The sequence below is a fragment of the Centrocercus urophasianus genome, unplaced genomic scaffold, assembly GCF_019232065.1.
Source record: "Centrocercus urophasianus isolate 14NV4802_14NV808 unplaced genomic scaffold, USGS_Curo_1.0 seq_15, whole genome shotgun sequence".
Lineage (NCBI taxonomy): Eukaryota > Metazoa > Chordata > Aves > Galliformes > Phasianidae > Centrocercus > Centrocercus urophasianus.
Window position 1 is genome coordinate 12,469,088 of NW_024884697.1, and position 12,946 is coordinate 12,482,033.

Here is a 12,946-nt window from a genome sequence, read left to right on the forward strand (position 1 = left end):
TCAAGCTCCAAAGCCAGGACCTTTACGCTGCAATGCAGGGAACTCAGAGACAAAAAGCACATGTATGGCATGGATCTAAATCCTTACTGAGAGAATATGCATTGTTTCTTACCAGGAATATTACTAACAAACCACACATTGCAGGAGATTCTGGGATAAATCTCTACCAGTTCCTGTCAGTAGCAATAAAGACTCCCCATGATGCAGCCTTCATGAGCCAAAAGAACAGTGGTGGCTTCTAATGCTTTCTCCTTTCATTGCCTTTGTTTCAACATTAAAGCTGCATTTCAAGATGTGAAATAATGTGTTTTACAGTGAATAGCACAGTCTTAAATAACCTCAAAGTCTACTGACAGATCTTCAGTATCACTGAATTTACAGTTATACTGCTGCACAACCAAATTAATTAAAATCTGATTAACAAGATGCATTCTTTATATCTTAGCCATTTCTTATCAAAATGGTTGTATGTTAGCCAATGCATGTCAGTTACACAACATGCAGTATTTGCAGATTAACATACTTAAAAAAATATCACTGTTGTTATACAAGAATTACTAAGTCCTCCAAGAACATTTCTTTCTTCTAAAACTTCTTCTCTGTATAGTTAGTATATCACTTTTTTTGTTTCATCTTCAAGACAAAACATAGACATACATTTAGAGCTCTTGTACAGGCTCTTTGAACATATTCTTGTATACATTTCCTGAAATAAGTCTGACTACATTAAGTAGTTAAGTACATTCAATATAATCTTCAAGGGGTAAAGCCTTTGGTCAATTATTTTCAATATTCTCAACCTCTTTTAATGCAGACTCTTGATTTAAAAGTCTTTATTAACCTTGGGGTCTTAAATCAAGCAATCCAGAATTTGTTCAGTGAATTTGTTCAATTGTTCAGTGTAACAGGATTGTGAGAATGAAGTGAAAGAACTGCATAAATATAATGGAGAAAAGGAAAAAGGAACAGACACAGTTATCTTAGCAGTTCACAGACAACACACTAACACAAAAGTTATGGTCAATTCCAGTAAGTTCAGAAAGTTCCTTCCAACATGGATTACTTCACTCTCATCTATAAGAAATATTTTGCCCAGCTACTTAGCTTTCTGCTATCCTTACCACAATTCCTTTCAGTATCCTCAATATTGTTTAAAGGACGTATTACTAAAAAATTCCACCACCTCTGCTCTTACATATAACAAGTATTCAGAGAATGGTTGTTTTAACTATGTCATCCTGTAGCAAATTTTGACAGATAAAAAATTCTAAACTCTAATTCAGCACATCACTTTACACTTCTTGTAAGAGTTCTGCATGGCTCCTGTGTGAAAACAGTCCCAACTTCATACTGCTTCCCAAGCCAGAAGGTCACGTCCAGTACAGCTACAGAAGGCTACATCAATGCATTTTTGATAGAAATTAGTCAGGAATTCATCAGCACTTATTTTTTGGTTTATGACATACCTCTGTTTAATGCATTAATTCCATTTTTATTTTCAACATGCATGCAATTACTCCTGCTTGGCTGCTAGGAGTCCATCCATAAGAGCCCAAGGTAATATTTTGGTAATCTCTCCTTCAAAGCAAATACATTTTTCACATTTTTCACTTACTGTGTTGCCTTGTTATTGAGAAGACTGAAGGGGACAGGATTTATGAGGTCTATCTGTCGCACACAGGCAAGGAAAATCTTAGTGTTTGTTTGTTTGTTTGTTCTTAATGCATGTCACTGATACCACCACTAGCTACCATTCATTATTTTGCAATCACCTTCAAATTTACTTGGTTAAACTGAATTTTAAGAAGAAAAATTTTAAAAATCTCATGCAAAGTGAGCCATTCCAGTCATGCTTTGCAATTCTTCAAAACAACAAACCAGAAACAAACTACTGGACAAATAATGAAGGAACCACCATATAAATAATAAATAAAGCAGACCTTGGGATGAAGCTTTTAGAGAATATTTGACAGCAGTTTGTTAATCAATAACAAAAATTTCTAACCAAAGCTATTTTACTTACAAATAAAAATTATCACCTTATCATATTAATTGAGAAATAAGTATCTCCACATTTCTGCAGTTTCTCAAGTGAACAGTTTTCAAGCAAATCTTAACAAATGTGACGCAACATGCCAATTATGTTAAATGTTAAGCCCTATGAGAAATAAAATAAACCCCATAAGCACCTATATGTAAAATCCCATCAGAAAACAACTCATCACAACATCCAAGTTCTAGCTAACATCAACCAGTATCACCATGCTGCTTCAATAAAAGATAATCCAACATTACATCATAATAGTTTTAGGTTAGCTAGCATCTAACCAACAGGGATGGTTAAAATAGCTTAATTTAGTATAACAAGTTCAACTCAAAAAGCCCAGCTTCTAGGATAACTGAGTTAATTTTGTTCTTTACATGAAACGTGCTTATCTGAAGGCATTTTTCATATTTTCTGTGGAAACAACACAAGATAATTGGAAAAGTATCTGCAATGCCTCTGTCATGACCATATGTAACAATTCTTAAGAGAACCATAGGCTGATTTGGCACTGTAATTCAGGAAAGAAAACATTCACTTACCGCAGTGCGACTGGAAAACCTGTGGCTTGACTACCTGATTGCAGATATTGCACACTACAAGATAGAAATCATCATGAGCTGGATAATGGCCAAATAAGTGCATATCTGTGGGAAAGTTAAAAATATATACAAGAATTAGAAATTATGCTTTAAGTAAATGTTAAGAAAAAAAAAATTAAATACCGTAGGGCCCTATTGTTATATTAACTTATAGAAAGCAAATTTATACACTGCTCCGTAACAGTTTATTACTGTGTTGAAGAGATTTTTTTCCCTCTTCAGGGTTTCAAGGTCCTATACTACAGCTGTGGTCACATTCCCTGAGTCTGAGTCAGAAGGCAGGCAGCAGTGCTCACTGCCAAGAAGAGCACTAAACGTTTCTGTGCTGGTCAGCTGTAGAAACAGCAGAAGAGTACGCCTTTTCAGATCTCTTCAAAAAGATTCTTTCAGAAAACACAGTGCATGAATTATATGCTCCGTGTTACAATATTCCAAGCTCAATTACAGATTGCTGCAGAAAGTCCCCTGCTTAAAAGCTTGTTATAGCAGCCAAGGACAGGGATGCTACAAGAGCTTCACACAGTCAGGAATGCCATCCTTGTTCTGAACCAGATGTAATGACATGAAATTCCTTGTTCTCTGAAAATCTCCCTCCTTTTCAATGCTCTCCTGTTTGAAAAAACTGGGAAGAGACAACGATGGTTAATGAGGTATTTCCCAGTGACAGCACAAGGAATTGCATGGAATCTGATGATGGGACAGTCACACAATGATGGGCACTTGTCCTTCTCAGCTGAAACACAGAAGGCAACACACACATTCTTAAGCCATTACAAGCAAAGAGAAAATGGGCTTAAATTACTACTAAAGGCCTCAGAGCTCTAACAGCAGTGAGTTAACACACTTCGCTCTGCATTGCTATAACTTGAGAACAAGCACATGTGCTCAGCCACTAAATTTCAGTTTTAAGGGAAGTAACTTCAGCTATATTTGGTCCCACGACTGCACCATCAGAGCCAACGCTGCCAAGAAAGGCATTACTGCATTAGGAACTGTGTCTCATTTGAGCCACACAGGCCAGTAACACCTTTACTTGCTGTCATTTAGTCAAATACGTCACATCTTTAAGTAAAGACATCACAAAATGGCATTCCAGTGTTATTCAGCAGCATCCCAAATCCATTACAGAATCTGCAAAAATGCCTTCTGACTCAGACTGAAGCAACAGCCTGGCACCTCTTAGGCAGGCACTTCTTCAACCGGAAGAGAAACACAAAGATCCTCAGTGACAATAACCATGCACAACAGCAGCAGTGATTGATAACCATTACTTCTCCAAGAGGTTTTTGATGTGTTACTTTTATTTAATGATAGCTATTTCTTTCAAAAAGTGACTAAGCAAGTGCATTATTTCATTAGTTCTTACCAAAAGCAAACATTCTGTCCTTAGCAATACGTTTTAAGTGATCTGGGCTGGCCTGCACTACTGTGCAAGTTGCTTATGATGTTAGCAGAAACTTCAGGCTGTGAGAGCTCCCCAGGAGCAGGGCAGCCCCTCTTGCTATCCAGGCAGCCCCACAGGCAGCTCCAAGCAGGCTTCCTTAGGCACACACCAGTACTACCAACTCACGGATACTGCCCTTTACCCCTGAAAATCAAGCCCTGTTTCTGTTACTGCTCTTACCAGGCTGACACCTGGCTGAATGACTCAGTGTCACCTTGCAGCACTAGGCCTGGACCACCTGAAGCTTTCAATGCACCACAAGCAGGTGACTACAAATAACACATTTGAGGTAAATTTGAAGGAGTGCAGTAATTAAGTATAACTACTTTGATCTGTTTGCTTTATTCAATTCTTTACATGTGATAAGTTAGTGATCTTAAAGATCACTTTACATAGGCAGTTCTTACATAGTCAAAACCTCATTTCTAATCAGAACATACAGATAACAATTAACAGATTTAAAAACACCAATGAAAACAGTATTTCTTCAAGGTATAATTTGATACAGACTCCCAGCTCAAACCCAACCATTTCATTATGTTTATAGAATATTTCTTTTTTCCTCTTGCTTGAATAGTGCAATGACAGTCTTGCTATGAAAAGACACAGAACTTGCCTTTTGCAAATACTTAAAAGTTGCAACCTTTTCAATGTTAAATTCTTCAAGTTGCACTTAGCTTGCACCTTTCTGAATACAAGGTTTCATTATACCTAGCTCTAAAGCATAGAGACTGACTGCAGGGAATAACTTACAGAGACACATACAGTATTAATATAGTGGAAATCTATCCAAGGACACAGAATAAGAAATCAGGTTAGTTCAAAGGATCACTAAATTGTCTGCTTTTTCCTCACCAGACATGGTCAAGTAGACAGAAGGGCAAGTTCTAGTACCTGCAAGCTCTCTGCAAACAGCAAACACTCAGGTTCTTGTGATACTGAGGTGGCAGAAGCTGAGGTGCAAAGATACTACACAGACATGCAAGAGGGTGTACCAAAACAGCTGTGAGGGATACAGCATCAGAGTACTGCACAGATGCAGTGTAAGTGACATCCTGAAAGGCAGCACCTTGGAAGTTTTTTTTGAGTTTGCGGATTCATAGCAATAGTCTGGTGGAAGTGCAAACCTCCACTGTAAATACCAGCCTTCTGTTACCAACTTGATTATTAGTTACCTGTCAAAAGCCACTTAAACTAATCGAAGGACTGAAGAACTACAAGTTGAAAATCAAAAGCAGGAATCAGACTACACAAATAAATTGCTGTTCTTTAATCATGGTACCTAAAAACTTTTATAAACAATGTCATTCAGATTGGATTCCTTAAAAACTCATTATGCAGGAATTTATAAGAGCAAAAATTCATCAAGTCTAATCTGGTTCAACTAACCTTAGTAGTTCCATTGATGTTAACACCAGCAGAAATCAATCTTCCTGATTAGACTCATGATTTGTAAGCACACACACATTACATAAAAATTATTTTTTAATTAAAAGCTGTACCAAGCATTAGTATTGTCTCGCCAGAAATTCAAATCAGAGATTTACTTTATTAGGCATGACAGTATTACAAATGCAATCTGTATCGCAGAGAATTTAGAATCAAGAAACAAGGACAGTACAAACTGAAAAAGGAAGCAGGCAATATAAGTGTGTGTGTATATATATATATATATATATACGTACACATACACACACACACATTCTTATACGTTTTCTTGTTTTTAATAAGAACAGTTAGTTGTTGATATGTCCTACCCAAAGCAACCAGAACAAAAGCATTTGTTTGGACATTACTGTTCCTAGATCTGATTACAGCCATTTGACAATCTAGATCTTTTTATCTGCAGCAAAAACAACAGTGTCTCCAAACAAAGACTTATCTTCCAGAGGCAACCACTGCACTTCTCTGGCTGTTAGCTGGAAGCACTGGCAATAAGCTCCTCAGGAAAGGTTAGCTTCAGAAAAGAAAACAGCTCTTTCCAAAGCTGGCTCAGGAAGGACCTCTTCAAGAAAAAAGGAAAGAATATAGAAGAAGATAACAGAAAACTTGTAAATAAGGTATGCAACTATCAAGTAATCACAGAATGGCTTTGGTTTGAAGGGAACTTAAAGATCATCTCATTCTCAAGTAATACTAAACTCTTAAAGAACAGGGAGGGACCAAAGAGAGAAGGACTGTGATCAGCATTTATCTTCTACCATTACCGGGGTCCTCTAAAGGGCAAAGAGACACTGAAGCTGGCATCACTCAACCCACATTGGCACAGTGATCTCTATCATAGCCTGTGACCCTCTTGTTTGCTAACTGCTAATACAGATAACTACAAGTTCAAGGCAGAAGAGCTGCACACCACTTCCATAAAGTAAAAGCTGCTCATGGGCCCTATAGTATTCTTTCATTTATCTGAAGATGTTTTCAGCAGACTGAAAGCAGATTTTGATGGCAAGAAAGGACAGGCAACTAATTTTATAGCCCTGCCAGACTTTGTGGAAGTGCACTCTTAAGTGCCCTTCTCCTTGCTGCATCAAATCGTTGGACCCCCATAATGAAATCTTTTGGCCTGCCATGTCTGTTAATACCAAGCATGGACAAAAGTCTTGCTTGCAAGTGAGCTACCTGACTAACAGGATGTGGAGCATCCATATCATGTGTAAAATATGCAAGGTACGTGGAGTCACAGACAGTGAATGCTGACTGTAGGAAACCTGGCATTCTCAGATTAAAATCTTAAACCTACTATTACTGTGTAGGTGCTTTGCTGTAGTGCTTGGGAAACAAATACATTCTGCTTGTAGTTTTTATAATTGCAAATGCTAGTAATATAAAGACAGCTGTAGCCACATGACACAGTTTTGTTAGACTTGGTAAAACGTGCATTAAAAAGCACAAAGGCCACAGAAAGGAAAGAAAACACTGCTTCTACAAGCTGTAGCAGGAACACAAAAATGTAGGTGTCAGATACAACTTTTAACTTCTACAGTAACACACAAAATAATTATTTTTAGCAACAATCAAAGCCAGATGAGTTATATGAAGTTCCGTCTCTGTTATTATATAATTCATAATCATTTACATCCAGCCATATCGTAAAACACAAGCTAGAAATAATCTAAAAAATTCTTCTCCCGTCGAATTAAGGTTATTGTGAACAGCAAGACCTCACAATAATGTGTGGGAAATTAAACTTTTAATGATGCTCTTTTGCTACAAATTGTACACACTTTAAACATCCTCTTATATATCAGTTGCTTTGCTAAGTAATCACACAAGGCCTACTTTAAAAATATTAGTGATGCATATGTGGCAGAAGGGTGGGAAAGAGGAGAGAAGGAACACTGCAAAGTGGCTTAAAACTAACAAAAGAACAGCTTTTAAAAAAAAAGCAATGAAAAGAAAATCCAAACCCATGCAGAGATACAGACTTTCAAAAGTCTGTGTCTAGAAATTTGCTCAATATTTCCCTCTTGCTCTAGAGCTGAAAAATCTCTGCAGCATTCAGAAATGGAGGGGAACGAAAAATCTTACAATGCATTACATTACTCTTACATTTGAGATTACTTAAGCTTAGTAATTTGAATGGTGAAAAGAAACTAAAAACTGAAACAATACAAAGTAGTCCTTTGGGTATCATTGAAACAGCAGGTACACATGCTTGCATAGACAGGGTAGTCTCATCTTAGCAATAAATATAACATTCCTTGCATCAGCCTTCATTCTCCCCCCACATACAATTTTCCTTTTGCTTCCCCTTTAAATAAAAAAAAAAAAAAAAAAAAAAAAAAAAAAAAAAAAAAAGGCAAATTGCTTCAATAATTAGCTGTCCAGTGTCAATTGCATTCTACTCCTGGAAGTGCTGGAGTCACAGCTGCAATTTATCATGGAATAATCTAAGGTGAAAGAGACCTCTGGATGTCATTTATTCCAAGCCTGTGCTCAGTTCATGGCTAACTTCAGGGTCAGAACCACAAAGTAACGAACAAGCTTTCTTTTCTGATTAAAGAAAGGCACTCATAGCTGAAGTAAACATGAAATTGAGGAAAACGTAAAATTAAATATTCAGGACACAACTAACATAGCACCAAATGCAACTGTCCTAAGTTCTGGCCAAGCCGCTTTGGGTGTTAATACAGGGAACTGTACTCTTAAAACCCAACTGACTGATAGGAAGAAAACAGAAATATTGGCCTTTTCAACAACAGCAATAATAAACTGAAACAAAACACTGATCAAGATGAGAAAAATGAAGGGGCACCCTCCCCCCTGGCAGATAGAACTGACAAGTCAGTGCAGTAAGAAGTATCAGTGGTGAGACCTTCTAGCCAGAGCAGTACCTTTGGATGGTATGTTGCATCCCAGCTTAGAGCAATCATGAGGATGTCAGCAATCCTAAAGGACACTGGGAATTTTCCATTAATTACATTAATGCAGGACATACCACTCACAATGACAGTGTAGGATTTTGCACTACACAGTATTACCCAGACAGTTTGAGACTCTACTGAAGTTGAAAGTGGCGACTTCTATTCCCAAAGACTCCTAACAAATGAGAGAAAATGTTCAAAATTGTTTCAGAACAACAACCTGTTGAAAAGATTGTAAAGTAAGCTTTGCTGACATTACTATTTTGCATGACACAGTATGCAACAACAACAACAACAAAATAAATGGGGGGGGAGGGAAGGAAGGACAAAAAGAGGCTTTTCTTCTAGAATTCTGAGTTTTATAAAATTTATGCAGGCTATTCACAATTTCAGCCTACAATAAGTTGGCAGCACAGGATCAGATTTGCCAGGGCTATCACAAAAATAATGCATCACAAGAATACTGGACAATATAAAACTCACATGTTAAAAAACGTGCTGCACACCTGCAGCACCACGAAATCTCAGCTTTCCACATCTTAAGATAATGCAGATGATGAGACAGCAGCTAATAAAAGTTCTTTCTCCTTGAAAACCCCACTTCTGAAAACTTGTTCCTATGGAAGTTCTTACCTCCTGGAGCAGGCAGAAAACAGCTCTTCTGCTCCCAGAGTCTTTATTTCACTCTCTACAATGCAGATAAAGTGCAGCTCCTGACACAGGACAAACCAGTAAAGCACCCAGCTACTCCTTTGTGTTTGAAAAGGCATTTGATTTCTTCTCTAACAATCTTCTTTCTGTAACACTGTACGACACTTAGAATAAATGTTATTTTGCAATTTTCTGTTTCAATTGTAAATCAGGTAGCAGTGACATAGGAATTTACGCTGATCAAAGTTAGGCACTGGTATGATCTTTTTCCCCTCCATCCTTCATCCTCCTGCCCCTGCCTTCTGCCACCAGCATTCAGTAGCACATCATCTGCTTTACATAGTTCTTCATACACTTCTAACACTAAAATGATCTTTCAAACCAAGTTCCCACTTCACTACTTCACTCTTCAGTGATGTAGCGTCAGGTAACCAAACAGGTTAACTTTTACCTTCTCTGTTCCTGAACACCCTGGCCTTCCTGCCTGTCCTTCAATGACAAATGGTGTTGGCAATGATACTAAGAAACCAGAGCATGTTGAGAGAGGGTCCCATGTCACTAAGGTTCACTTGGTTGGTCACATGAATTCCTGTTAAAGCTTTACTGTTAATTTTTTAGATGAGATTTTATACCATAGGGTAAACACAAACATTCAAGCTGCTAAAATACAGTTAAAGTCTACAGATAAAGTCATATATACAGTGTATATATGCATTTAGCCACTGCAGCTCAGGCCTGGAGTGGATTGATGTCCCAGGAGGGTGCAGTAAGAGCTGAGATAGAAGTTGCCCTGCACTGCCTGTTCTCTTCTAAATCTGCAGGGAAAAACTGGGAGAGCAAGACATGGGTAGAATGCAATGGCAAAAGGGTTCAGCAGGGTGACAGGCAATTAAACCTATGCTAAGGAATCAGGAATACTGCTGAGAGATGAACTGAACAGTTAAAGCTTATGAATTTTATCAATTTCAATTACACAACGCTTAGTTTTAACTAATACTTAGCTTTAACTATATCTTTAAGTAAGAACATGCAGCAATCTTAGCAACTCTCATAACATCAAAATATTGCCCACAAAACTGTAACTGCTATTAAAATTTTTTACTTAATGCAGGGAAATTATCTCATGAACCATATATCTCGATTGTGAGATGTCTTCCATCTAACATATAACAACACATTTCAGTAACTAGAACAGGTATTTACAAGATCTACTACTATAAAATTGCATTAAGTGAAAACTCAAAAGTGAATGAGTTAAGAAAACCTGTTGCTGTGCAGTAAGGTAGATGCCAGTTCAGTGTATTAACATCCAAAGACAAAAAAAAAAAAAAAAAAAAAAAAAACAAAACACAAACAAACAAACAAAAATCAACAAAACAAACAAGCACCAAAACTTTCACCCATCAGCTAGAAAACTAACCTCAAAAATTAAGGTAAGCAAAACATAGGGAAGAAACAGACTTTTGTATGCTTAAAAGAAAGCTAGAAGAGCCTTGTAAACATAGACAGTACTTCAATTACACAGGTGAACAGTTAGAGTTGGCTTCTGGGCCATATGGAGATGAGGTATGTCCAAAAATGTTTCTGTTTTCCCTACCAGATACAATTAGTCTTTTTAAAGATATCACCTCCAGCTACAAACTTTGTCTTACTTATGTCTGGAAATCACCAAGGTAGTAACTTTATTATGAAATGAGAGTCAAAAGTAAATCATTGATGGTAAGAAACATTGAAAGATACATTACTTGTAAAGACCCCAACTACACAATCCATATCTAGAAGCAGAGATGACATCCCAATGTAGAACACACGTGTAGAACACCCAGAAACCTGCACATGGAGAATAAGGCATGGAAGCCCTGCTCTGACCTTGCAGAAGGAGTGAATTTCTTTTACAAGCTTAAGTATATTACTATCAAAAATACTAGAGACTGAGTGTGTTCATACTTAGCTGTGCACACACAGGGGAGAAAAAATGCAGTCACTGCATTAGACCAGGTTTATTCAGTTCTGAAAACTGAAGAAGAAAAATAGCTTGGAATCATCTTCATTTCCCTCATAACTCCAGGTCAATGTCATACAACCTAACTGGAGATTCTCCATGAATCATTATGCGGCAACAGAACAATTCTTTCTTCTTGAACACCTATCAACAGAGGGCTTGCTGCAAATGAGACCTGTCAGCACCAACAGTATCCTTCATGGATGATGGGACTACATTTCATTTAAGATTGATGTATGGCTCTCCACAGTTAGATGCCTGACCTTTAGCAACAGCTGCAGGGTTTCACCACATACATGCTTACTCAGACATCTGCAGCAGGTGGACTCTGCCAGCTTCTCTGCTGGGACAGCACACCTTGGCATCCAGAGGACAGGAAGAGATCTCAGGACGCCTGTTGGCTACAGTAATTGACAAAATTACAAGGTTTTGATGTAGTGCCAGAAGCTTTCTGATGAACCAGTAACTCTGAAAAGGAACCAACCTAAACACAATGGTACTGCAGAATTAGCAGAGTGAAAAGCAGAGATATTTAAGAGCCCATTGAAATGTCTGATGTCTTTTCAACGCTTTCCTTGGTACTCCAAATATTCCTAAGCTACAGAAGTACTGAAGCTATGAAGAAGGTGCCCAAGACTTCCCAGCTTTCCCTTTTACAACAGCTGATGACTGCCACAGGGCAACAGCCTGGCCTCACTGCCCTTCATTTAGCAGCCCTTGTTCGGTGGGCCGGAGACATTAACAGATTTCAGAAAAGTGTATCAGACTTCTGCAAGTCAGGAGAGTCTTCACATGCTACATATGTTAGTCTGTCCATAGGCAAAGGTGAAAACAGTATCAGTGACAATTGGGGATTTTATTTATTTATTTTCTAGGAAAGATGAGCCACTCAAATACTCCTATCGTAGAGCTAACTCCTTCTGGTAGCTTGGCACTAGAAGTTTGGCTAAGAATGCTACTGGAGAAGGAGACTTCTTCCCTTGCATCACTGATGCAGACTGTTTTCTTTGTTTCTCTATAGCCATATCAGCATATCACCATCAGCATCCATCAAAACACAGGTGATTTCCATGAGTGCCAAGATGGGCACCAAGCCAGCCAGCAAGGCAAGTGGTGTTTAGGGAGTACAAAAAAGGCTCTCCAGTTCCTAGCAAGTGAAACCTCAAGAATTTGAAATATGTTCTGACAGAACTTTCCTGTCCCTTTCTTTACAAGGCTGACTTCCTTACTGAGCTTCTTGGTGAGCACTTGATTTGATCCCTTTTGGAGATAGACTAATATGATAACAGCAGTTGAAACAAGAGATAAAGAAGAAAGGTTTGAGGTTGTTCATGCTTTCCTTGAGTTAAGCTGTAACAGATAGGATATTCACAAAGGACAGTCTTGATGCTATGACATGAAAATGGAAAGAAGAGCTGCAACTGCTACCATTCCCTCCTGACTTTGTACAATTAAAAATACTCATCTCCCATATGACTGGTATACACTGCTGCAGCAGAACCAAAGCAACACCAATTCTAAGAATGTTCCATCTGTAAAAGTAATTTCCTCCCCACAGAACACCAGTTAAGACGTAAAAGAAAACAGAAATTCATACACTTTTAATTCTGGAAAAAATCAGGTCCTTCCCTACTCTAAAGCAAATCTCACAGATAACTTCTGATGATCAAATTTAGGCAATAATTGCTAACCAATCACCACAAGAGCATAACAAGCTATTATGGGGTTATTAGAACAGCTGAGAAACAGCCAGAGCAACCAGAGAATTGTATTCTTAGTTCAGTGTGAATGTCGTTTCTGATTATGGCTAGCCAAAAAGGTGAGAAGTCAGCATCAACT

The 12,946-nt window shown here is 38.0% G+C and overlaps 1 protein-coding gene across 3 annotated transcripts in view; it reads right to left on the bottom strand.

Annotated features, from left to right (window-relative positions):
- The window catches only part of ATXN7L1 (ataxin 7 like 1), a 110,617-nt gene that overhangs the window by 67,666 nt on the left and 30,005 nt on the right, over window positions 1–12,946 (bottom strand). For 2 of the 3 annotated variants that reach the window (XM_042815411.1, XM_042815412.1), the window contains exon 2: window positions 2,587–2,691. The exons of the other annotated variant lie outside the window; for it this stretch is intronic. In XM_042815411.1, the coding sequence (XP_042671345.1) occupies window positions 2,587–2,691 (105 nt within the window). The remainder of the gene's footprint in view (window positions 1–2,586; window positions 2,692–12,946) is intronic. 3 annotated transcript variants of the gene reach the window in all.